This window comes from Pygoscelis adeliae, unplaced genomic scaffold (genome assembly GCF_000699105.1).
Source record: "Pygoscelis adeliae isolate BGI_AS28 unplaced genomic scaffold, ASM69910v1 Scaffold186, whole genome shotgun sequence".
Lineage (NCBI taxonomy): Eukaryota > Metazoa > Chordata > Aves > Sphenisciformes > Spheniscidae > Pygoscelis > Pygoscelis adeliae.
Genome location: NW_008825071.1, coordinates 7,065,974 through 7,092,367, shown reverse-complemented (window position 1 = coordinate 7,092,367; position 26,394 = coordinate 7,065,974). Strand labels below are relative to the sequence as shown.

At 40.0% G+C, this 26,394-nt stretch overlaps 2 protein-coding genes across 6 annotated transcripts in view; one reads left to right on the top strand and one right to left on the bottom strand.

The window, feature by feature from the left end:
• JARID2 (jumonji, AT rich interactive domain 2) overlaps positions 1-5,202 on the top strand; it is a 236,018-nt gene extending 230,816 nt beyond the window's left edge. For all 4 annotated transcript variants that reach the window (XM_009326493.1, XM_009326494.1, XM_009326496.1 and 1 more), the window contains 3 exons: positions 151-334; positions 1,915-2,022; positions 4,209-5,202. In XM_009326493.1, the coding sequence (XP_009324768.1) occupies positions 151-334; positions 1,915-2,022; positions 4,209-4,385 (469 nt within the window). In that variant the 3' untranslated portion in view covers positions 4,386-5,202. The remainder of the gene's footprint in view (positions 1-150; positions 335-1,914; positions 2,023-4,208) is intronic.
• Positions 5,203-6,834: 1,632 nt separating this feature from the next.
• Positions 6,835-26,394, bottom strand: part of DTNBP1 (dystrobrevin binding protein 1) — a 68,276-nt gene continuing 48,716 nt past the window's right edge. The window contains exons 5-8 of one of the 2 annotated variants that reach the window (XM_009326491.1): positions 13,358-13,513; positions 11,258-11,401; positions 7,529-7,743; positions 6,838-7,118 (exon numbers count right to left, since the gene is read on the bottom strand). In XM_009326491.1, the coding sequence (XP_009324766.1) occupies positions 7,098-7,118; positions 7,529-7,743; positions 11,258-11,401; positions 13,358-13,513 (536 nt within the window). In that variant the 3' untranslated portion in view covers positions 6,838-7,097. Of the gene's footprint in view, positions 7,744-11,257; positions 11,402-13,357; positions 13,514-26,394 lie in introns of both variants that reach the window. The other variant, XM_009326492.1, reaches the window with a different exon arrangement.

Here is a 26,394-nt window from a genome sequence, read left to right as displayed (position 1 = left end):
GTAGGGAATGGCACCAACCTCCAACAACACTCAGGGCTTTGCTGTGTGGAGCTAAGGTTTCAGTGATGATTGTGGTAAAAGGGTGATTGTACATGGCTTTGTGGTGGTATGAGGCGATGCCAATGTCTAATTGCATTAAAACGTTCACAGGGACACGGAGCTGAGGCAGCGGCGGCAGCTTTATGAGGCAGGTCTCCATTCTTCAGCGCGCTATGGCAGCCACGACAGCAGCAGCACGGGGATGGATGGAAAGAAAAAGCCTCGAAAGTGGTTGCAGTTAGAAACGTCAGAGAGGAGATGTCAGATTTGTCAGCACCTGTGCTATCTTTCCATGGTGAGTAAAATCCTTTGCCACCGCGGGGGTACCGTCCCCCCTGTTCTAACGTACTGTAATGGACTATAAGCATTTGAGAGACAGCACATGACTAGAGTCATCACATGCACTCCACGCAAGACACAGAGATGTTGATTTGGTTTGTGTCAGAACGTTTATCGCCTTGGGCAGTGGTGATGACAGAAGACAACGGTTAGTGTCAGCTAGCTTCCCTCCCCCAAAAAGGAAGGGATAAACTAGTCACTCAGCCGCTCTTGGACACCCATGAGCATGTCTGCATTGCACTGGGAGGGGTAACAAAGATCCCTGCAGGTTGCCCGTAGTAGTTAGTCATGGCAGAACAGTTCTCGGGATGAGCTAGCGACTCAAAATACACGCCCCAAGTCCCAGGCGTGCAGCTACCGCCTGTGCTGCGACAATTTCCCTGCAAGCCAAACTGCAGGGTAGATGTATCCTATCTATCAAGCTAAGATGCTGTTTGCCAACCTGCCTGTTCAAAAAGTGCAGTCATGCCCATAAACTTTCTCTTTCTCTTTTCAGAAGTAGCTGCCTACTGGCTTTTGAAGGTGTGCTAATCACTGTGGTGACACCTTCAGGTTTTTAGCTCTATGCAGAACACCTAGAAATACAGCAATTTCATTAAGTATACCAAAAGCCCCTCCCACAACCCTATGTACCACCTAATTCCAAGATCAGGTATTTAAATATACATAATACAGTATGTGTGAGTCCACATTCAGTCCTTTTTTCTGTCATCTTTTGGGCTTTTTTGGTTATAAATGTTAGGCTTTCGATGGCAATACAATGGAACTGTTAAATAACAAGATGTAGCTGTTTCCCTCCCTAGGATAGAATATACTCAGTTTATACATGTCTTAAGACTGCTGAGCAGCTAAGACATGTTTAAGCAGCACTAGTTTGAAGTAACTTCAAAATGAGTTTGTTTCAAAAACTAACCAGCCAAAACCTCTTAATTCTGGTCCGTTTGCTCTGGAGTGAGTGTAATCGAGGGAAGGATTTTTCCTTGTCGCTCTTAACAGTAATAAGGGACAAAAAATCAACTTGGTTGTCAAATTCCAAGCTGAATGCGTAGGCTTGGCAGGTAGCCCGCTGAGCAAACATGACCTCTGCTGAATGAGACAGTAGCTGAGGAATCATGTGGCTAAGCTTCTGATTTTATCCTTATTCAAGACGGCAATTTGGGGATTCCCATTCCCACAATGGGAAACAGTTGCTCTCAGGAAATCTTTAGGTTACGTACTAGATACCAATAAAGTTTTATGCATATATCATTATTTGGATTTGGCCTTCATTGCTATTGGTGGGGTTTTTTTAAATTGTATGTATTTGCCAACATGAGCACTCAAAAAGGGATATGTACTTTCTTCTTCTTACACATTCTGAATCATTTCACAATGTGTAATGCTTCTTGTTTATGCCTCCTTCCACTAACTTGTAGTAAAATACAGGTTTAATAATTCACACGTTGCAATGGGAAATACTGTGTGTGTAACATGGCTACAATTTGGAGCTTACTGCACTTCTCCCCCTCCCGCCCCCCCGCCTCTGCATTTTTATAGGTTGTACAGGAGAATGAAAATGTTGTCTTCTGCTTGGAGTGTGCCCTGCGGCATGTGGAAAAACAGAAGTCTTGTCGGGGACTGAAAATGATGTACCGTTATGATGAGGTCTGTATGATACAGCTTTGTGATGCTGGTGAGCTTTGATACTGAAAACTTGGGACTAGACTTAGCTCTGCCTTTGTCATACCGAGACCTCAGGAGACTGTGCTTTGCTGTTTGGTTTCTGGGGTTTTTTTTGGTGTGGGAAGAAGGCGCTTTATTATGAGCTAAGTAAAAGAAATAGAGAGAAACATGATTACAAAGATGTAACCTGAAGCATAAACTGCACGACTATGTGTTACAGAACAGAGAAGCCATTTACTGCTTTGGGACGCTGTTGAAAGCGAGCCTATGCTTTGACCGGTTAATTTATGATAACTTCTGTGCTTTAGGATAACTTCTCTCTCTTGGTAACTGAAAGTTCACGCTGACTTACTCCAGTCCAGCCTGAACCTTCATTAAGGCAAACTTGTAGAGTACTTGCAGATGAGAGGTCCAGTAATGGCTGAATGGCTCAATGTGACGATGAATAATCACAGAACTCAAGTTGGTGATTTAGGACTGTGCCCGGGTTCTGGGCTAATGCTACACGCAGTACAGTCAAGTAATGCCTCTCTACCTGTCTAGTTAGCTCCGTTTGTGGACAGCCAGTGTGTGTGAGGGGATGGGGGGGGAATAGAGAGAGAGTGGGGGAGCATTTCACTGTTAGCCTGAGCTGTGGATAGCGAAGCAGTAGGAGAAATTGCAAAATCAGCTCTTGGAGATCAGTGCTGGTACAAGAAGCTGTTTGCAACGGGCTTGTCAGCAGTTTCTGATGTATGCGCATAGCGGTATGGGGAAAAAACGCAAAAGGTCAAAGTAATCTGGGGCAGATCATGCCCTTGCGGCTTTGTTCATTTTTAATTGTAGACCCTGTTCTGGTATCAGGTACTGTAGATAGAAACAAGTACAACCTAAGAAGCCCGGACAACAGTGAAACTGCCTTTGTAATGCGATAAACACCAAAGAGTTTCAGGAAGTTATTCAGAAATTTTAATGTATTTCTCTTATTCTTGAGATGATTCAGTCCCTTACAGCCTGTGTTTTCACAGATCTGTTAATTCTGTTCTGATTTTCAAAGCCACTTTTTTTTTCCAGCAGAATCACATACGATAACGATTTTTGCTAGGTTTTGTAAGTACAAAGTAGATATTTTAGGCTGCGTTGGGAAAGGCAAGAAAAACCTCTCCTTCAGTACTGGATAACGATGATGATGATTTTTTTCAAATGTAAAAAACTGTCACAAAGTTTCTACATTTCTGAAAGATACTAACTGCATGCCTGGTTCTTATTACAGAATTTATTTTGAGGGCTGTGAATGGGGAGAGAGAGAACCTGCCTGTCAAATGCCATTTGTTAAATCTATTTAACTGTTAGGTAGACTTAATTAAGAGGCTGTTTCAACTTTGCACAAAAATAACTTCTCAGCATTCTTAGTAGGATGGGACAGCCAGTTCAGAAAAATCTCCCTCCCCCGCCCCAACTTCATCGAATCCCTGAGTGTGATGGAATTAGGAGTGGCGTTGTAGCCAAGACACTTTGATTTGCAGTTCAAGGGCTCCTGTCTCTTGCTCCTCGTGGTGCCACGGACCTGTAGCCCTTTTTCTGCGTGGCAGCAAGCCGGCTTTCTCTGTGCATGGGCTCAGAGCACCTGGACACCCAGAGATCCTAAAAAGCATTAAATGGAAGTAGCATCCCGTAACCAATGACAGCAATGTCACAAGGAAGAAGTGGAATCTTCTTAAATTTTAAAGAAATATTTAGTAAATAGTACGTTATAAGCACTGTTACTGTGGATTTACATTTATGGCATTTATAACTCTGCTCAGCAGCAGGTTTTAAATGGTACCTGAAGAACATTTTGGACCCCAGTGAAGTAACCTTGCAGCCCGGCTTCTTTATTCTTGCTTAGTGGCCAGTGCTCAGACATTTCTAGTTCTGCTGATTACCGTCTCTAAGTTTGGAGGGGGGGAGCTTCAGCAAGGGCAGTATTTGGATGACTACACAGTACCTTTTCCAGAACTCCTGGTTGTGAATAAGTAGTATCTGAGCCAAGCTTCTGCGTAGTTTGTGAATGTATCCCCCCCCCCCCCCCGCCTCCCCCAGTTAAGTGCTTTCAGTCAAAAAGGCAGCCCTACATCTCCGTCCACCAGAAGTGACTGGAGAAAGAGCAGATGCTAATTTGTGTTTTGTTTTTCCCACTTCCTGAACAGGAACAAATAATCAGTCTAGTCAATCAAATCTGTGGAAAAGTATCTGGTAAAAATGGCAGCATTGAGAACTGTATCAGCAAGCCTACACCAAAAAGAGGACCTCGTAAGAGAGCTACAGTTGACGTGCCATCATCTAGGCTTTCATCCTCCAGTTCATCCAAAAGTGCTTCAAGTTAATCCTGAAGATGCCAACACTCTCATTTTGTCAATTTATATATATTTTTTGTAATTATTATACCATAGTTTGGAGTACTTGCTGTAGAATACAAGCTGTCTTTGCACTAGCTCTAAAGAAGATTTTCTTCTGGTTTTAGAGAACTAATTTTGTTTTAGCATTAAACTGTTGAATTTTTTTTTGTACTTAGAATAGATAGATACAGCAGTCTGATTTTTTTAAACTGCCGTATGTTCACTGTTTTAAAACCGGCAAGGGGCTGATAAAATATTAATTTGTATTGTCCCTATGGCTGAAAAAAATAAAAAGCCTTTTTGGTAACTGAAAAAAGGCTTTTAACCCATTTTTTGAATAGGTTAAAGTTTGATGTGTTTTCTAATTTGTTCTCCAGTCATGTGAGCAGATTTTTCTAGAGAGAAAAGGGATAGGAGACAAAAACTTGAAAGAAATTGCTTTACTTTGGCTGTCTTTTATTCTGTCACGGCAAGATGAGTTTTGTAATTTTTTAAATTGGAGAATACACACTTTCTTTGGGAGGTTATGGCAGCTGAAGATGGACTTTGTTTCCTAACTGTAGGCAAAAGGAGGAGATTTGGAGTATGTTCTCTTTTACCAGCACATCACTATGCATCTGTTTTGAGGGGGAGAAATAAAAACTTAAAAAAAAAAAAAAAAAAAAAGGAGGAAAAAAGACTGCCTGCCTTGAGGAGTCACGTGAGGGAAAACTGTGCCTGATTTCATTAGGAAATCCATTCTGTTATTTTTTGGTGCTGTTGGCTACTTTATCAAAAACCCTTCAATAGCATCCTTTAAAAAAAAAAAAAAAAAAAAAAAAAAAAAAAAGTGATTGAAGCCATAAGTGCTTCTTTTGTCATAGACGTGCAATCTTTCTAACATTCCATTTCCATTCCACTGCTGTTTTTCACACCTTTACACAGTCAAGCATTAATTTTTGTTTTGAATTTCTTTCATTATATGATCACGTTTAGAGCCACTAGCAGGTCTGCATATTTCTTTTGAATGTGAAGATGCATTTGCTTTCATCTTGTCTATTTTTTCTCTTCATGTTGTAACAAAAAAAAAAAATCACACCTTTTGTACATATGCCTGTAAATTTTTTTAAATACTTGAGCCTTTTCTTGGGGTGGGGGGAGGGATGGCGAAGAGACAAGATGAAGAAAAGCCTTACGTTTCACTTTCTTCATCGGTTGGATTGGATGCTTACAGGGTTTTTCTTGTAACATTTATAAGTGCTGCTTACATCACTGAACAACAACAAAAAATAATAATGGAGTAGCTGTTGCCCTTTTCTGGTTGTGTGTACAGTATGTGTGGAATAAAAAAGGGAAAATGTTTTCACAAACTGTTTTGTTTCGTAATTGAATTCAACAATACCGTAGCTACCCATATTGCACTGAGCTTGCCAGTGGTGACTGTCAGGAAAGTCCTATAATACGATTTGTTGGTTGTTGTTGCAGAAGACTGAACTGTTTTGGAATATTTAACAATAACATAAACAGAGTCAAGTGTTTTCAAATGTGGTTGTCTGGTTTTTATGGCCTTGCTGTGTACTTTTCCCTCTTGACAGTAAACTTCTGACTATGGCTTACAGTTTGACATTTAATTTATTAGCGCTGCTCTGCTCTCTTTCCTTGTAAGGAAAGACTTCATGTTGTTTATTGCCAGTTTTTTGTTTACTTTCCAGGTTTGTACTACGAGGTTTAATAAAAAAAACAAAACTTTTTTTGGACATTTTGTCTGTCTTCTGGAAAGTGAGTGAGTAAAGTAAGCTCCTTCAAGACAAATTTCTTTCAACAGATGCCTTGTTAAATAGTAGATATCTAATTGTAGGTAGCGAGCTTCTAGCTTTCGTTGCCCAGAGCGGGGTCAGGAAACACTTTGTCAGGTAACAGGAGATAGAGTGAATCCTTAAGGAAACTGGCCACCTCCCAGCTGGCGAGCAGCAGGAGATGCCTCATTCCCAACCATTAGCTTTGTCAGGGCAGGTCTTTGGAAGGGATCTACGTGGCAGCTCATCCTTTTACTTACGCTGTTTCTGATTACCTTCCTTCCCTCCGTGCATGAGGAGCAGAAGCCAGGAGCCTTCCCAAAGGAGAGCAGATCCCTGCAAACAGAGCGTGAGACTTGACAAGAAACAGGTGTTAGACATGTTCAGACCTCAAGTTAGGAGAGAAAAATGACTGCAGAAAAAAATGGCGGTAAGATGATGACGACTATAGGTCCTAAGGTTTATAAAATGTACCCACTTAATCTATAATTCATTCGGGTTTATTTCCCTTACACTGCTGGCTTGCATCAGTGTAGTCAAACATGCTACTATGGAAAGGTTAAATTACACTGGTGCCCCTTATAAATAACCATTTTTTTTCTGAATTAGCCTCCTCTGTTCGCTGGCATGGATAAAATATTTGGGTAATCAAGTAAAAGACATGGTTGGGATAGAAATACTTTATTTTATAATCTCGCAAGAGGAGTGAGTTTATACAATGCTAAGATACCTGCTCCACGAGGAGTCTAACATTTCAATACGCGTCTCTCCTCCTTTTCAGTTTCTTTCTTTTTCCTTAACACCTATGATTGTTGGTCCTGAATAAGAAGTGTGAGAGTAGACACTGCTGCATTAGTAGACAAAGGCAGTAGGCAGACAGTCGGTAGTAGAGAGTAGAAAATAACTTTTCATTTTGGTTTGGATCCTAAATCTTCAGTTGCAGCAGCTGAAAACATGCAAGGAACAATTTGGGTTCAGTATTACACATCAAGTCTAAGCATTTCCAATCAGCCATTTAAAGGTTAGCGGTCAAAGTAACTTGTATCTTCCCCCTTTAATTCTCTTATACATAGTATATACAACAGTTTTACTGCTCCCCTGGGCCCCGAGTCGGCTGTTAAAGTGTGTGTGCTTTAGGCATTTTTTTCTTTTTTTTTTTTTAAAAACCAACCTCCACATGACTGGCAATTTTGTAAAAAGGCGGTATTACTAAGTAAAAAGGTCTGGCTGTTACGCTCGGTTAGCAAATGGTTACACAGGCAAGCTCTTCATTCACGTGTTCATTCATTCAGAAGTCATTCTTAAAGGATATGGTTTTAAGATTCAAATAGTTTGAGAGTCACTTTCATCACTAACATCTGAAGCACCCTTTCTTTCAGTTACGGCAGCAAGAGCAGTGTCCACTTGAACTTCCTCTTCGTCAGACTGAATAACTGGAGACTCTCCTTCACTTGCATCTTGGCTGGCAGAATCGGTACAGGTTGATGACAGTGAAGACAGTTTCTGTCGTAATTCGGACTGGCTCGGAACCTGAAGACTTATCTCATTCACGTAGGTGTTGGAGTCGGGCCCTTACAGTTGGAGAAAGAACAACAACAATCAAGCTGTGGCTCAGCAAGCGAATTGAGAAGTCAGTGTATTAACTGAGCTCAGCGTTGGTTCATGAGTTGCATTCAGGCTGTTTTGCTCCTTTTGCAAACACACCATTAAAAACCCCTCCCAACACACAAAGCTGCCTTTTGGCTTTTCTGAAGTTGATCTCAAATACAAGCCCCAGGCTGGCTTTAATCTCTTTCTGATGGTGCGTTACGTCTCTCGGTCGTTCTAGTATTGCTAACGCTTGAGATCAAATCAGGTAAGATTGCAGGAGTATTAAGGCCTGACTCTGTTAAGAGACATAGCTGATGTCCGGTTTGCCTGCTAGCTGAGACCACTCAGCCCTCCTAACTGACTCTGATGATAAAGTCCATTCAGACGTCAGCATGTGCTGAGAATCATCGACCACAGGGAGATCCTCCAGACAAACCCTGTCCAACAGAACGACACAAATAAAACTGGGTGAAATTAAAAAAAAAATACTACTATCTGGGAGACGGGCAATAATAGGAACCTCCAGTTTTGACTAAAAAAGGAGATGCAGAAGCAAAACAGATTCTTGCCCACAGCGTGAAAGCATTCCTCTGGTAAAGCTCTGTCATAGCTCAAGTGCACAGGAATGGGATTTTAAGACTACGCTTCCTCCACATCCTATGCAAAAAGACGACTTCTAAGCAAGTTCAGTGTAATGGTGTTTGCTTGCAGTTTGGGAGTTCTTAGATCCTCTCCTCTGGACACTGCCTGGCAGTAAATAAGAAGGAAAAACAGGGAGACATCTAAGCACTCTTTCTATGTCATCTGCCAAATAAAGCCCTTTTTTTTTCCCTTTTTTTTAACAAGGGTTTCTCCATAGTCAGGGCACCCAGCTTCAGCACTGCGTAACCTTAGTGAGAAAATACTCTTAAAAATCCTGTGGGATTTTATATAAAAAGGTTTCAAGAGGGTCGGACGGAAATGAGCTGATCACTACGCCTTACCTCTGCCGAGGCTGTTTGCGGAGTCGTTCTCGCTACACTGCCCTATGACTGGTCCCCATCGTCTTACCAAGTATCTGAGTAAAATTTATCAAGAAAACAGTCGTACCAGCATCTGGAGGCAGCAGAAGCTTGTTGTACTCGACACACTAGCTCAGGCACATTTCTTGCCCTAAGTAGCTGCAATCTTAAATTCTGGACCTGAACTTGGACAGCAAGCAGCCCTCTATGTGACATTGTCTTCGCCTCTCTGGGGCCCAGGAACTCCAGGGGGAAGTGTGCCCTCAGCAGGACTCCAGTTTAAGGACAAGTTGATAAACATCTGGTACAACATTCGCAACTCTGACGGCCAACCAACCTGCCTGGACTGAAAGCACAGTCCAGCCGACTGTGTCAGTCCAGGACGTCTAGCAGGTCTACTGAGTTGCTTCCGTGGGTAGCACATGAATTTATACTGAACACAAGCGGTACTAGGAAGATGTTTTTGATAAAAAGACACCTGTCTTTATGTTGTGCACACCAGCATGCGTTAGATTAATTTACACAACACACACACAGAGGAGAAGTTTTCTGGAGCGGCAGAGGTGAGTACATTTTTCAGTTCAACTTACTGTCATGAAAAGTTGCAAAACCAATGCTCATAAGCTGGCAATGTTTATAGCAAGGCAAATTTGAAAACATTTTAATGTCTTGAGCTGATTTTAATTTTTACCAGTTACTAAAATAACTTACCTGTATTCTGTGGTGTCCAGGAAAATTGTGAAACAAATCTTGCCCTGACCAACCCAGTTCTCCACTGACAGCAAAATGAAGAGTTACCTTTAAACCATCTCATTTTTCTGAGAATGAAGACTATCGTATATTTGGCCTGATACTAGGGTGCAAGGTCCTTACAGCAAGCACAAAAATCCCTTCTAATTCAGAGGGAAATGAATCCTCTGGAACCACAACAGTAAGATTCGCAAGACTCTTAACGCCGCAGTAGTAACTGCAGAGGATTAAGTCTTGTTGCAAGCCTGTCCAACCTCTGCATTAACGTTACAGTGCTAGAACATACACTGTAATATAATGTACCAGTGCTGTAGTGCGCATATATATAATAAATATATATATACTCTATCCATACATACACACTGTAATACTTACATTACAGCACAAAATATATAGGGGTTTTTTTTCCAAAAGCTAGTAAGTTTTACATCTATTTAGGAAAAACCAACCACACCTAGTAGTTTCTACACTTCCCTAGATAATCCAGTTACACCGTTTGCTGTGAAGACATGAAGCTTCTTGGCCCAGCGTCTGCCAAAGACCCAGCAAGGGGAAAACAGTCCTAGATTCTGTAACGGCTCGCGTTCTCAAACGCTGATCAACTTTAATAATGCATGAATTGGATGCCTATCCAAAACCAGCCATCTGAATTTAGTTTTTGCAATAAAACAGGAAAACCTTTAGTAGCCAAGCGTGCCTCGACTACTTACTGTAAGCTTTTCATGTTCACAGCAGGTAATAATCACATTTACATAGGGAAGAAGAAGATTACCCCAGGATATTAACAACATTCCTCTTTACATATCCCAAAATGCAGGATAGAATTTGAAGTACATATTGTTTCTTCACTGTAAGTAGTTTTATAAAAATATTTCAACCCCTATTTTCAAAAGAAATCTAAGTACATTTAAAGGAGCTTCATCATCTTCCCCAAGAAAACTTATTTTGGCTCTTCTGCGAAAAGGCGTTTTAGTACTGAAGTAAGTTTTTAATTAAGAACGCACACTTCCCTCATGGATAAAGTATCCAGTATTACTAACCTCCTGCTTTAAGCAGGTCCCTCATCATGCTGCAACTTGCCAAAACGTAAGTCTGGTTTTGTTCATCAGAACACGTAAACAAAATTTTGGATTAAGATTAATTTAATCCAATTTAGCTACCATTACTAGCAGTAAGAAGGCTACGTGAAAGAGCTGCAGTAGCAGAATCACTATTTAGAAGCTTCCAGAACACTGTCATGTTTTACGTGTATGAACTGCTATGTTGAACCATGTCTCTGAATATCTCTCACTGAGGATCTTGCACTATACAACTGGTCCAAATTTACTTCAAAAATGCCAAAATTCTGGACAAATTCTAAGAAAGCAGTGGTAAAAATAAAAACCTAACTACCACAAACTTCCTGTTGATGTTTGTTAAAATGTCCTCGATTAACTCCATATAGGGGAAAATGCGCCTTGAAAGCAGCATGTCACACATCACCTATCCACACCGTGACAAATACAACGTGAAGCTGTAGTAACCGGATAAAAAAAAAGAGACGGTCCAGAAGTATCGAGTCGTTTTGCAGCAAGCTCTCTTGTACTGCAACTAAATGTTAATGCTTTGAAAACCACTAATGAAAAAAACCTCAATCTCGGTACAGTGCAATGTCTTAGGAGATAACATAATCCATTACAAATTAGAGCAATTCCGGTGATGTACCGCTTTGTCTCTAAGCACGCTGTCATTACTAGTATCATACCCAGCATGGGAGAAAGCATATTATTGTCTTCGCCTCCTGAGTTTAAAAAGACATCAAGCGCTTCTTGGTCAGACATGTCCATTAGGTCCATCTGTTCCAGCATGTCCACGTTCACCTCCATGGAAGACATACTTCCAATCGGTTCTGCAGTAAAAACAGTGCAATGAGCAAACTGACAGTCAGCCACATGACGGTCTTACCTATAAAGGCTTCAAGAGCTGCTATAATTGTATGCATTAGTAATAATTAAACTAGATATGGAAGGAGCACACCCACAGGAGCTGCTCAGCAGCAATCTCAGGCAAATCCAAGAGTACTCCGTGCAATCTTCGTTGTGAAACTAATGTCCATTACTCTTTTTGTAAAACAAAACATTTTTAGCAACAACATTTACAGCAAGAGCATTGTCAGAAATACGCTAGGATGGGGCTCAGGGGCGAAGATCGAAACTTTCCATTTTGTAACACTCCTTTCCAATTCTCTCAACTGGAAGTCTTTTTAGAGAAAAACACACACATTTAAACACACAATCACTAAATGTCAGTACACAAAGGGACACAAAAATTCAGAAATGAGGATTAATGTTAACAGAGAGCAGCCATTCTTCTTCCTCATTCAATCAATCAGTCTAGTAAATGACAGTAGTGTGTAAAACCTAGGCTGATACCCAATATCTTCTCCCAGCATGGGGATTTCACATTATTAATTACTCAAGCAAACTACTTATTATCGTCAATATTATACTGACAATTCACAAGGGAATTTAGTACTTGGATGAGCATCTTCTTCCTTGAACAATAAAGCACACAAACAGAACAAGTAAGTCCAGGGGTAGTCAGATTTAAGTCCAGTTGCTGCAGGTTTAACATCAAACTTTATAATGAACAGTTTAATGGTTTATCTGAACTTAATAGTTACACTATTAAACGCCTTCATATGTGAACCGAGACAAAATCCTATCATTTGTTTGCTGGGTTTTTTCCCAAATATACTATACGTGCAGGATCAAATCTTTCATAAAAACAGTTTCTTTGATATATGTGGGTTCTGCATTATACTGTAAAGCTGAAGTTCAGAAAGTTAGGTGTTCTAACTTTCTGAGAGCCAAGTATCCAGCACTAACTAGCCAGTGACAATGTCCACTTTTAGCCTAAGTGGTGTGTGTGTGTGTATATATATATATATAAAAAAATAAAAAGCAGGAGACCCAAACTCAATTCCTTCCTAGACCAAAGGAATTTAAAACTTACATACCCCACTTCTCAGAAGGCTGTCCGAGCAACCAATCTAGGGTATCTTGCAGATGAATGTTTATAGCACTCATGCAGAGAAATGGAAATCTTGGATTGTATTCCCTGCTCCGACATTACAAATGACAGCAGAACTGGCCTTGGAGCAGGGACAGAATCTCTAAATTTTTTCCTGCCACACGAGTGACGTAATCTCCTGCGTGCTTGCTTTCTGGTCCTACAATCTCAAAGTTTCGGCCCAACAGATGGATACCTCCCACACAGAAGCGTCTGTAGCCTATGGCATTCTTGTGCTTTAACTAGTCGGGAGATGCCAGACTTGAGTCATCTCATCATAAGGAGAGAGCTTAATCTGATCTCCCATGTCCTAATCACACTCTGTATGTTACATAGACAATGGAAATAGCTACCACCTGGGAACTGTTTTGAAATACAACACTGAGCTTTCGTCTGCACTTTTAAATTTTTTCTGAGGCACCTTCTGGCAGGTGACAATCCCAGGCTTTGCAACTTCAGCATACAGAAGCAGCCACCTCCATCCATATCTTTATAGATATGGATGCACTCTTCAGCTGCAGAGGAAAGTGCTGTTCCAGACATACTTCAGTGCTCTGCATTTCCTCATACAACAAGCAGAGAGTCTGACTGATTGATTTTCCAAGTTGTCGAGTTTCCCTGGAACCCTAAGTTTGTTTAAAGAGCTTATCTGAAGCTTCAGTTCCACCGAGGAAGAATTTAGGCGCTGCAATGCGTCAGCTGTAAGCATTAAAACCGTTGCTGACTCTGACCCCTCAACAATGTTCCCCAAGTTGTGAGTTTGTGGATTACAGGAAGGTATTTTAAAACTTGCCTCGCCTCTCTGCTATCTGCAAGTATCCTGTAGAAAGGTATTGCTCCATGTCCTGCTGGAAGGCTTCTTCAAAGAACTTCTGACGTTCCTTTAGCTTCATCTGCTGGGTGTGCTCCATATCCAAAACCTTCTGTGCATGTTCAGCATCTAGCTCAGCTGAGCGTAAAACAAACAAACACATAAAATATTGCATGCATATCCCCGACTCCCAGAATTTAAAAGCTACTGGACCAGTTCAATACTGACGGACTGTTACTACAGACTGTTAACACAGGCTGTTATAAAAGAAGGCTTCTGTGCTTTGCAACTATATTGTAAAACAGAGAGTAAGAATACTGTGTTAGGCAGCATAACCTTCACATTAAAGTGATGTCATAACTATTTATCTTGAGGCAAGATGCAGATTTCTTGAACTGTATAAACGGCAACACCTGAAAGCAGTCCATCAATAACCGGGATTTCAGAATTCTGCCAAAAAAAGCTATCAGACAGTGACGCTTCTCCTATCGTATGTACCTAATACACATAAAAGTAATGCTTTTAATTTGAATGTTGCAGCACATTTCCAGCACAATACAGGTGGAGAGATATATATGTACGTATGCTTATAGGTACATACATATAAATACACATACATACATATGTCTGTGCATGCACACGCGTGTGAGATTCTGCTTTTGTCAGCCTCCAGACAGACTGGAAAAATCCTTTGAAGAATATCCCACATGTAGTGCAGGTACGTATCCACAGAAGCTGTGAAGGCAGCCTGAGTCGACAGAGGGTAGCTAAGCAGTACCTTTTTCGACGACACCACCACACAGTCGTTAATGTCAATATACAGGGTCTTCTCTGTATACAGCAGCAAAGAGTGTGCCAGAAGACGATGGTGATACTGACACCAAAAAAGCAGAGCCAGCTGCCATGAATTACTAATATGAGACCAAGCAGAAAGGGCCAGCCTGTATGGCTGCTACAGACGTACAGTGACAACCGAATTTGCTTATACGTATCTATGCTGGGTCTCTAGCAGTTCCTCTTTCCTCCTACAGTGAAAGAAGTATTAGACTGAATATGATGAGAAGAACGCCTTCCCTCCTGTTCTGCTCTACAGGAGTCGCTGACTGGCCGGAGGATGTACGAAGAAAAGAATCGTGCCGTCTAACGAAGAGTAACATCTTCTAGAATAAAAAGATGCGGGAGCTATTGAAGTGCTAACTCTGGCCCGACCACTATGAGAACATGCTCTAGAAAAAAATGCTTTTTAGGAAGAATATATAAATTCGAAACCTTCCTCCCGGAATTCTCTGTCCGTTTTTCTAAAGCAGTCTCACGAGCTCTCTGCTTACAATAAAAAAAAAGAATTTGCTAGCTGAGCTGCTGATGGAAAGGATGGGGGTGGCGAGAAGAGCTGCTGGTCTGGGCTGTTCTACTCATTAAGGGAAGCTCCCAGCAAATACTGCTGGGTAAAAAATGTCCAAGCTTCCACACACCAGACAGACACAGCTAGAATACGGCATCCATATGGATAAATGCTGAAAGAGCATAAGGCTTTCTAGGACAAGCATCATGTTAGTCTTTCAGGGAAAATGTTACGTTAATGACATTTTAAAATAAGGAAATTAATTAAAAGCATTTACCATTACGGAGATTATTATCCAAACGCAGAATATGTTGTATTAAACCAGGCAAAAATATCAGAGAGCAGTAATTCACTCTGCTGCCTGCATCAAGGTCACAGATCATATACAGAAGCAACTGAGCTGTGCTAGTTGCCAAAAGGAGCCATAAAACTGGACTGACACACCAAATATCTATTAAAACATCAGTAAATAAGCTGACATCTTTTTCTAAAAGCAGTTTTCAGAAGTAAAACGTCAGCATATAAGGAAAGCGTTTTCCTTTAGGTCAACACGTCTTTATTATCAAGTACACTGTGATGGACGATGACTCTGTGTTCCTTGGAGCAACTCCTTTACTACAGTCCCGAATGATGAGCAATTACTAGTAACATTGTGTATCATGCAGAAATGCTATTCAATTGTAATAACAAAAGCCAGCGGCTCTCACTGACAACAGAAATATCCTGTCTTTCTCATAATATATTCTGACAGCTTTGCACTCTATATTGATACTTCCGGATATTTTTAACCCCAGAACAGAGACAGTATCCAAACAACATATGAGACTGATACAGCTTTTTTCTTAGCACTGCACCCTCTGTTTTTTTCATTTTGCCTAAAATGTCCTGTTAACTATTGGCATCGTCACTGGCCAAAGCTAAATGGTAACAGCTGCCTACTGTGCTGACATACTCTAGAGAAACTCAAAATACTCTGGCTGAAGAGTTGTCATGGCTTGTTCTCCGAAGTCAGTTACAGAGCGTTAACATCAAGAACCTTGCTGCATGAGTTCACGCTCTGCCAGGTACAGTAAAAGTTGCTTGGCTAAGCAAAACCAAACTGCTCCATGTGGGGTTTCTGTTTGTTGTCAGAAATGCTAAGGATGGCTAGATGAAGCTAACGGTCAAACCTGAAACAACAGAAAAATGGGTCTACTGTTCCTTTTACAAAGCTATTCAGAATTATGTTTTCCATAATCCAAGTGTAGTTTTACATGTTTATAAAACACTGAATAGAGCCAGCACCAAAGGAGTTCTAAGAAAGACAAAAGTATCATCCATATACCCTCATATGCTGTTCATGTCCACATACAAATTCTTACAGACACCACTGAGACCTGACACGCTTAACGTATTATTGCATTTTTCCTTTCACCATAAATTGTACCTTTGAATTAGTAACTGCACCTATTTCTTAATCGCACTGCTGTGCACAGAAAAAAAACCCCAGACTACAGAGAAAATGCTAATTCACAATTAGATGCAGACTTACAGGACTTGCCATAGTAACCCAAATACAAGGCGACTTCAATTCTACACCAGCTATGACTTTCAAGAGAACAGAACTAAAAGGAGGCAAAATATTTCTTAAAAATTGGAAACTCAAGTGCTGACATACAGCCTTCTGGACCATCCCCAGGAACAGCCCTGTGGCCAGCCCACGGCTCACCTCCCTCGCAGCCACACTGCAACTTACAGCCCGCCTCCTCCGAAGCCCAAGCAAAGAGGCAGCACTCCTCCACAAAACTTCCACTTCCTACAAAACCTCATCTTCTCCAACACCGCTGAACAGCGCGCCCGCCCTAGCCTTGCACTCACCATGCAGGTGCTGAAGCATGGAAGTCGGTTCTGCCCTGGAACCAGTCACCCCAGCCTGAAGCAGCCTCTGGGTACGTGCAGCCCTACTGAGACGCTGCACTGCCCTCGCCTCCTCTAGCCAGGTGAGGATTTACCAGGAAGTTTCAGGGGGTGACTCCACCTCTCCCAACACCTCAGCATGAGAAAAAGCTACAGTCATCATCTGCTTCTGCCCCTCTGGATCCTGCCTATATCAGCTAATGGGACCTGGAAAGCTGTACCAGCTAAGTCCAGTCATTAGAAGGACTGCCCCGTGCTCTTAAAGGTCAGTAAGAAAAAAATCAGTGCCCGGAGTGTAGTCCTTAATGCACTGATTTTCCCTAGAGGCGTTTCCCACATCAGCCTTTTTTCTGGGGGGAAAAAAAAAATCACCATATAGCTGTAGAAATAGGCCAAAGACTTAGAAATCAAGACGAGACTAGGAGTACAATATTATTATTTGGTACAACATCCATGTTTTCACATCTCAATTTACATTTCTTATATCTTTCTGCAGCCAGAACCTGTGCTAACCAGACACTGTATTCCTATTACAAGATTAATTTATTAAAGCCAGGACCTCGGGATAGATTATTTCTTAATGACTTTATAAAACATTTTTGTTTACAAATGAACTGTGTTTCTGGGAAAACCTCCTCCTCCCCCCCGTATCTTAAGTGTTTGAACTAGATGCTAGAAGAATCCAAAGGAACAAATTACGATAGCTTATAACCATATACCTCAAGTACAAAGGACACCATTTTCTGAAATCATTCATATGCCTGACTGACACTTCCTACAAATTAAAATTCTGCCGCAGTATCTAAAGTTTCGATCCGACCAACAAACTAAGTGACCGTTTTATACTTTAAAACATTTTCCAGTTATGCACAACAGGTTTCCCGAATAAGTATGGCTACAAATAAAACAAATTAGAAGAATGACTACAAAAAAAATCAGCAACTGAAAACACTGGTTGTTTAGCTTGCTAACACATCCCTTAGACCTAACGTGAAAGTGAAAGATGTCAAGTTGTCCAAATGGATGGCTTTTTGGTGTTTTCATACTGTTATACAATCAGTTTACTTTCCTTCAATTAATTTATTACGTTACTTTATAGTTCTCACGTGAACTAGAATCCATAAATGTATCTGTTCTAAAGAGGGAAAGACACGAGTAACACAAAAACTGGAGCTTAGACTAAATACCCTTTTTTCCCCCTCTATAGTTCATCTGGTTTTTGTAGACTCATTCAACCAGACCATAAAATGTACACGAGTATTATTCTCGGGGTTTTTTGCTTTCGCTAAAGATATCAAGGTTTCAAGCAGCCCTTCCCTGAACTCACTGCAGGTTTTTGATGTTCCTCCTGCACTGGGCGGCCCAAAACTGGACACAGCATGTAGACGTGCTGAGTAGGGGAGGATAATCCCTTCCCTTGATCTCCTGGCCGCACTCCTGTTCATACAGCCCAGGACGCTGTGGCCTCCCCTGCCGCCAGGCGTGCTGCTGGCTCCTGCCCAGCTCGCTGCCCACCACAACCCCAGGGCCTTCCTGCAGAGCTGCTCCCCGGTCAGTCCCCGGCTGGTCTTGCTGCAGGGGCTCCTCCTGCCTGGGTGCAGGGTTTTGCATTTGTACCTGTTGAATTTCATAATTTTCCCGCCAGCCCACTCCCCCAGTCTATCTAGGTCCCTCTGGACGGCAGCTCTGCCCTGCTGTATCGACTGATCCCCCCAGTTTGGTGTCATCAGCAAACTTGATGAGAGTGCCCTCCATCACCTCCTCCAGGAAAGACCAGTCTGCTGCTTGTTACCAGCCTCCAGGTAGAGTACGACCCGTTAACTGCTACCCTCTAAGCCAACCAGTTATTTATCCATCTCGTTGCCCATCCATCCAGGCTGTAACATCATAATTTGGCTACAAGAATATTGTGTGAGACCGTCAAAACCTATTAGTAAGCTGGCTATTCACTGAACAACGGAAAGCCTTCAAAAATCAGAATGATAAAAACATAAAAACAGACAATGGAAGACAGCCAGCCAGCCAAGTAACTTTTCAAGTGCATTATAACTTAGTAACTTATACTTGCAACTGCCTCATTATATACCCTTTTAAGTAAAAATGTCAAAGCAAGACAAGACGCCGGGGAGTGCTTCAAAGAACGCAGTTTTTCTCAAAAATGTTTGAATTATTCTTGACAGAATTTAGAATACACTTTGATAATGTGAGGGAGGCAGTTCAGAGCACTCTTGCACTATATTTTGCTGAGAAGTGGGCAGAGACTGTTGGGAAAACTTGAAAAAAATTGTAAGATACGTGAATTAGGTACACAAAGTCTTTCTTCCAAATAGGAGTGAAAAGAAAATAAGTGAAAACTACAAGATTGAATTGTTTTTAAACTCTGATTGAACAGTCTCTTTACAAAGTAAAAAAAAAAAAAATTTCCAAAACTATATTCAAATAATTACAATCAAAAAAAATTAAGTCCTGATTCACCAGAATGTGAAGTCAGGATTTCACTGGACTTCAGTGACAGAAAGATCACCTCTGTTGGAAAAAATATACATCGTTCCAAATGAGATTTATTGTCTGACGACTCTCTAAAGCCTGCATTTCCCTGAAGAGGTATTTGACTAAAATTAAGATTATCAAAATATTTCTTCATTTAAAAAATCGTCAGTAAAAATGACTGTATGTATTCCCTGATAATTTCTAACTAGTGTTTTTATAGATTGCATCAGAATATGAAAGCTGTAATTAGCCCAGAAATAATCTAGTGAAGAGGAAAAGCAGAGGTTTTACAAGTGCAGAGAAACTATTTTGTAAGTTGCCCAATAAGCAGTTTCAGCAAGCTGGCTTACCTTGGAAATTCCCCCTAAACAAACAAATCGCTTACTTGAGATCCTTGAAAAATACAGAATAAGCCTAAATAAGTACCAGAATAAACAACTGAAAATAACCGCCTGTGTATGCCAGTTATTAGAGCAGCACCTGGAGGAAGAAGCAGCTTCCGACCAACGCGACAGGAAACACAGCTTGGCAAAAGGCTTCCACGTAACTCCAAACTTTATCTGGCTACCAGGAAATCATCATAATCAAGAGATACTAAAAATATGCTCCATCAAACAGTAAATGCGTGAATCGGGTTCTAAAAATGTAAACACATCTAGGATTAAAAGAAAATAATCACACAAATAAGCATATGCCTCACAGTGTGTGAAAAGAATGTTAGAGCTTGACAGAATTAGGATCTTTTAGGTCAGCTAAACAAAAGGTTATTGCATTTACATTTATTTTACATCCACAGTTTTCCTCAGCGCTCTCCTACTTTTTAAAGCCTTGTAAAGTATGACAAGACCTTTCTAAGGCAGACCAGTGGCTTGCTACTGCAGATGAGAATACACCCGAGCTATGAACAGACTGCACCCAGTTTGGGTTTGTTTGGGTTTTTAAACAGTTAATACGACACACATTGTAATTAATTTAGGGGTTCAGACAAGCCTAGAGCATCCAAAGTTAAAGATGTCTTCCTCCTATATATAAAAGCTTAAATCCTGCCTTGCCCAACTGTACTTTTTTGCAGTAAAACAGAACATCCTACATAGCAGCCATATGGCACATTATATTCTTTAGATTGCTTTCACTTTTCTCTATTCTCTGCAAGCTTGAAAATACAACAGGTTGAGGACTCCTCTGCAAGGTGGTCCACAGCAGCATAAAGGTCTACTGGTTTACAACTAGACCTGCTGTCATTCAGAAACAGTAAGAATGCTTTTGGCCATTTTATTTCTCATAAAAAACATCCTGAAACCTGAGTGTATTTGCCTACTTCTTGAACTTTTTAAATTAAGACCAGACAAATTTTCATGGCTGCAAATGTGGTAATCACGAACAATTTTAGAATTGTTTTAATTGGTTTAAACTATAGGCAAGATCATCGTGGATATACTGTTCTACAGCACGTTAGGTTTTTTTTCCACACTTGCTTCAGTATTTTCCTACCTTCAGATGTGCAAATGCATGTCTTGCAAAGTATGGTAATGTGACAGCAAAAGCTTTAGGGGGGCAATTCTCTCCTCCAGGCCCATAACTGACTACTTCTGGGTTAACAAATCTACAATCCACCATTTCCCAGTTTCCTGGTTAAATTTCATTTATGGTCCCAAGAACACTAAGTGACAATATCTGTCTTTCTAGGAGACAGGATTTAGCAACTTGACTTCAGTGGGATGCGAGTACCACAAACCCTCCTCAACTGGCACCAGGACAGGCTCTGGTAGGAAGGGGGTCTTCTAACTCCTCCGTTCCTCCTTTAGTTGGATTTCTATCCAACTGAAAGAGAAGAAAAGGTGACAAGGGAAGGATAGCATTAAGCTGAACCTCCCTAGCATAGAAAGTAAGTCCAAAATAAACAAACTGGCAAGCATCTGAGCTCACATGCTTGTTTCCTGCCTCCCTATAAATCCACCATTTATGGTCCTGTAAGAATAATAATTCTGTTAGTAAGCTGCAAAGTATTTATTTTCACTATAAATAAACCTGACAATGTCACATGTATCTTCAGTACATATAGGTTTATTTGTGAAGACAATCTGGCTTTAAAATCTAGCCACACACTGTAGAAAAATCCCACTATTACAGAAACTATATTTGCAAACAGTTCAAATGACTCAGCACTAGTCTACTGTCATGAAAAGTTGTATTTAATGCAAACACTCTCCAATTACTGGTTTTTTCTGTCTTACCTCAAAAATACTCATTTTCAAATGGAAGAACTAATCAATAGCAAATCTAAAACCAAAGTACTTAAAATAGAAACCACGGCATTGCAGTATTCTATTCAGGTTTGCTAAAGTCCATGAAACTGTTCCAAATAAGATTAATAACACTGCATCATCCGAGTACAAATTGATCTATCGAGCAATTTAATTACTATTTTCCATTTGGAAAAGATAACCACGTTTGCTTTGGAACTGGAAGCCTCTCAAAGACAGGCAAATGGCTTCTGCTACTACAAGAACAGCGCTAATCTTAACCTTTGCACAACTCTGAGGTGTTTGCCTTCTAGATCAAATTATGTGCAGCATAGATACATAAATAAATTATGAGATGCTGTTTTGCTGTCACAACACATTGTGCACATGTTGAAAATATGGGTTCCACAACATGGCAAATCAGCTGGCAGGTATCAGCTTTTACTTGTCCTTAAGAACAACACTTAAGAACAACATCGAACTCTTGCTTTGGTGAAACCATTCTTCACCCAAACTACAACCATCTTCAGACACACAGGCTAGCAGAACAATACCATTCAGTGCTTAACTAAATCTTGCCTCAAAAAACTGACGGTGAACAAATTATTGTCTTCCTTCCTACTAACTAAAACAAAACGAGGGTTTTACTCCATATATTGTTTTCAGAATAACCAGTTTTCTGATCTGAAAATGCGATTTATACCTCCCTTTCCAGGAAGAGGGGTAGAGCCTGCCAGAGTCCTACAGGCTTCAGAGCCAAAAGGAATGAGCTGCGGATTCATAGTCTCAGTATGGTTCAGTCTAATCTGACTTACTGTACATTGACAGTGACGTACTTTAGACTTGAAGAGGGCTTTTTTTTTTAAGACATACTTTAATACAAGTCTTAGGTTAACATGAACAATGATTGCTCAATCAGAAACAGAAAAGAAAAAAACCTACCTTTCACAAAAAAATCATGCAACCAGTTGAAAGAGAATTTGATTTTTTCACATCTCGTCCACATGGTAAAGAATTCAGTGTGCATTATGTAAACTACATTTGATAACAGATGTGCTTTACAAACATGCGGCAAATAACACTGCACAATGATGAAACTTCTATGTCCAGCAGAACTCTTAAAACATTTTTATTCAATAGTGAAGGAGACCATTTTGCAAATTCAAATTATACTTGAAGTATTTGATGCCGGAAACCATTCCGAATCATCAGTCCTCTCTCATCTGAATCTGTCATCAAACTCAAGTTCTGAAAGCACAAAGCCTGTGAGCATTACTGCAATCAACTGCAAGATCTGTTTCTCGGTTATCAGCAGTGGTTTTCTGTTAGTGTTAAGAACATTAGGGCCTGGTTACTAAAACTTAAACGGAGCTTTTAACAGAGCCTAAATTTCACACTTTAAACAAGCAACAAATATATCCCTTATTTCAACAAAAACAGATTCTGTGTCCAAAGATGCACAAGAGGTACTTATGCTAAAACACGCATGTCTACCTGTTTGGAGTGGGCTCAGTCAATACGAAAGGACCAGGGATTAACTACAAAAGGAATAAATAGGAGAAAGCAATCGGGGTTTTTTGCAATTTCTTTCTATTTTAAGCTAAGTATAACAGGGGAAAAATTCTACAAATTAAACCTGAATGTTCAAGTAGTCAGAACTGCAGGACCACCAGTGAAATCACTCTCTTCCTCATGTAGAAGCCTAGTTTGTTTACAATGTCAAAATTTCATATGCAGTAATATTTTAAAAAGACCATAAGCCAATCATTATATCAGTAGCGCACACAGAATACTTGAAGTATTTATTTTTTCTTGACAACTTAGTCTAGTTCCTCTTCCATTTCTGTTAAAACAACTTCTACAATACAAGCAAAAAAATGGCTATTAATTCATCCTATTACTGGTTTTACTTCTTCATTCTTAGAAGTCAACTAGAAGAAAAAGGACCGTTAGATTAGAAATCCAGTCCAGCTCAGCACCGTTCAGTTAATGTCCCAACATGAATCACAGTACAGACCACCTTTAGAAATCCTAGTGGTGAATAAACACTTTTGTTTGATGCGATTAGCAAAACGAGATCTGAAGTACCATTCACTCTAACAAACCACCATCCAGGAGCATCTAAACAGTTTCTACAAAATAATATGAGAGGGGACTAATTTGCTAACAGACAGCTATTAGGGATGCGTTACCGGCTGAGGAAGTTTAAAATATGTGCAGTCCTGCATATTCATTACACATAGACTACCAGTTATGACAGACCATCTTATTTTAAAAATCCCTATTTATTCTCAAATGCAAAACAAAATGCCATCATTCTTTTTAAAATTGAACACGTAACAGTGCTATTTACTAGTAAAACTAATTTGCAACATTAGCAATGGCATGTATTTTCCAGACTTTTTATATTACTGCAAGAGAGATCTCTTCAAACTACATTATAATATTCTCTTACAAAAGTGTTGTTCAATTAATGGGTTGCTTTTAAATTCATCCAAACGGACAGTAACAATTATACAGGCACAATAAAAGGAAGACAACAACAACAACAACAAAATTGTACTACATTTCAAGGAGAAAAATGTGGCTGAATATAAAAAAATATTTTCAGAATATATGACTATTTTCACAGTTAGAATTCCTCATTTTCTGTTACGGAAAGGCATTATATAACAAGAAACAGGGCATCTTATATAAGTGCAGAAATATACATCAGTGTCTTTTCTCCACTGAACATTTTTATTTTTAAAAACAAAATAGCTTATGCGAAAGAGAAAAACAATTTAGTTAGGACATGGATTGTGATTCAGAGGTAAGGCAATTTTCAGTATGTCAGTTCTAAAGAAAGGGTATCGAGTTTTAAATTTTTAATTAAACATTTTAAGGTTTCTTCCATGCATCTAGTTTTCATAATACTCAAAACCATTCCCCTTGCTTCTTCATTTTATTTTTTTTACAGAATAATAAATGGTCTATAGCTCAGAAATAACAGATCTTAACAAAAAAAGCTGCCCAGACAAAAGTTTCAACTTGCAAAATACTAGCTGTCTTTAAATAGCTCGTTGTAAAAATAAAATTCTTTTGATAATTTGGAATTTTTTTTTTTTTTTTTTTTTAAGATAAATCTTTCTGGACAAGAAACAGAGAGTCCTGAAAGATGATCTGCTCCCACTGGCTTGCTGACTTATTTGCATGCCATCTTCTAGCAGAATTGTTCTAAATTGTTCAAACTTGCAATTTTAAATATTGAAGGTGGAATAAAGGTCGTCTTTATATATAGTGTCAAAGCACTTCCATAATTTTACTGCTAATTCATAACAGTTTCCGCAACTTTGCCATGTTTATTTTTTTAAAAGCATTTAAGGACAAACCTTGAAGAGCAACCCATGTGACACAGGCAGATGGGAAAAAACCCCAAACCCTACCTTCCTTACAGTCTGTAAACTACCACAGAAGAGTGTGGCTGGGTTTACTTTTTTGTTTTGTTCAACCCTGAGGAATGTCTCATGCTTTAAGTCTTCCAGGATTTCTGTATTCCACATGGTAGCCAATATTTGCTACTAATAGGAAGGGAAGCTACCAGGTCACAAACATATCAGTAGTTTTCACATTTTTACTCTGACATTCAGGTTTTTACCATGCTTATTCTTTAAAGACAACCAGACTAAACTAGTGCATCAATGTTGGGAAAGTCAAGGGAGACCATCACTCCCCCAAAGAATAAACCTGATTTTATGGTACTAGATCAAATTGGCACCTCCACACCAAGGAAGCACGGGTGGCCGAGTACAAAAGTAACTCTTCTAGACCAAACAATACCGAAGAAGAAACACTTCTGGTGGTTTTTGTTTGTTTTCTGAAAGAGGATCAGCCATCGTCTGTCCTCCTGCAGCTGGCACAGAACTGACATCAGGTATAAAACCAACAGCCACCATATTGTCAGCTCCAGCTAACACCATAATGGCAACCACCTTCACTCCTGATGCAGATCAAAACTGTTTTTGCAGTTTAGCCATTAATTCATCAATGGCAGCATCAGGCACGAAATAACAGTATAATTTTAACCTGTGCTCATATTGGTTTAGCTTGCAGTAACAGATAAATTGATTTCTAAATTTTGCTATTCAAATCAGAGTCAAACTGATTTAAGTGACTACAACATTATGTTTCAGGTATTGTGTTAGGCTGGTCTAAAGAAATTGTGCAAAAAACTAGCACGTCTTTTCTCATGTGTGTGAGATCTAATATCTTAATACCTTTAGATTAATAGATTAATTTACTGGGATTAAATACAGCTAGACAAGTTTCACCGGTTAACATAACTAACTAACTAGGTTATCTGTATCCTCATAAAAGCATAAAAAGAGCGTAATTAACAGATAAGACTTTTTCCTTATTTAATGTTCACAGTTTTACACCTGCTTCTTATTAGGAGATATCATTATCACTAAAGCAGTAGGTCTAAAGACTTACTAGGTCTATAGGTTGCTTAGCCCAACACCTCAACGCATGCATAACAAAAAGTGAGACACCCACGCGGCAAACGAGGGAGAGGACGGGACAGATGCGTGATGTTACTAATGCATCAGTGGAGTGCTAAACAAGAGAGAAACTGAAAGGAAAGGAGATACCAAGTAAGAGAAATGAAGATGGGGCAGGGGCGGAGGGGAAGGGCAACTGGCAACTCAGATTGCCGAACGGAGCTAATAAATAAGGTATGACCCTTTATTCTGGATTTCTCCAGTCTGGTAGAGATTAAACAAGTTGTGAGGAGAAAAACAACACTAACCAGGAGAAAGAAATTTAAAACAGAGGCACAGAAGGCTTTGCCATATTGAAACCAAACACCAAGAACAAAAAGCCACTGCAATAAAATCAGCCGTTACCAAAGAAATATGCACTACTGAAGCTACTCTGCCAGACAAAAAACCCAGAGACTGTAGGAACAATTACAAGTGAGTGAGAAAGCACATACTGTGTGACCACCAATTACTAAACCCTATGCCTATAGTAAAAACGAACTGACGGATGACACCTAGGATACAGTA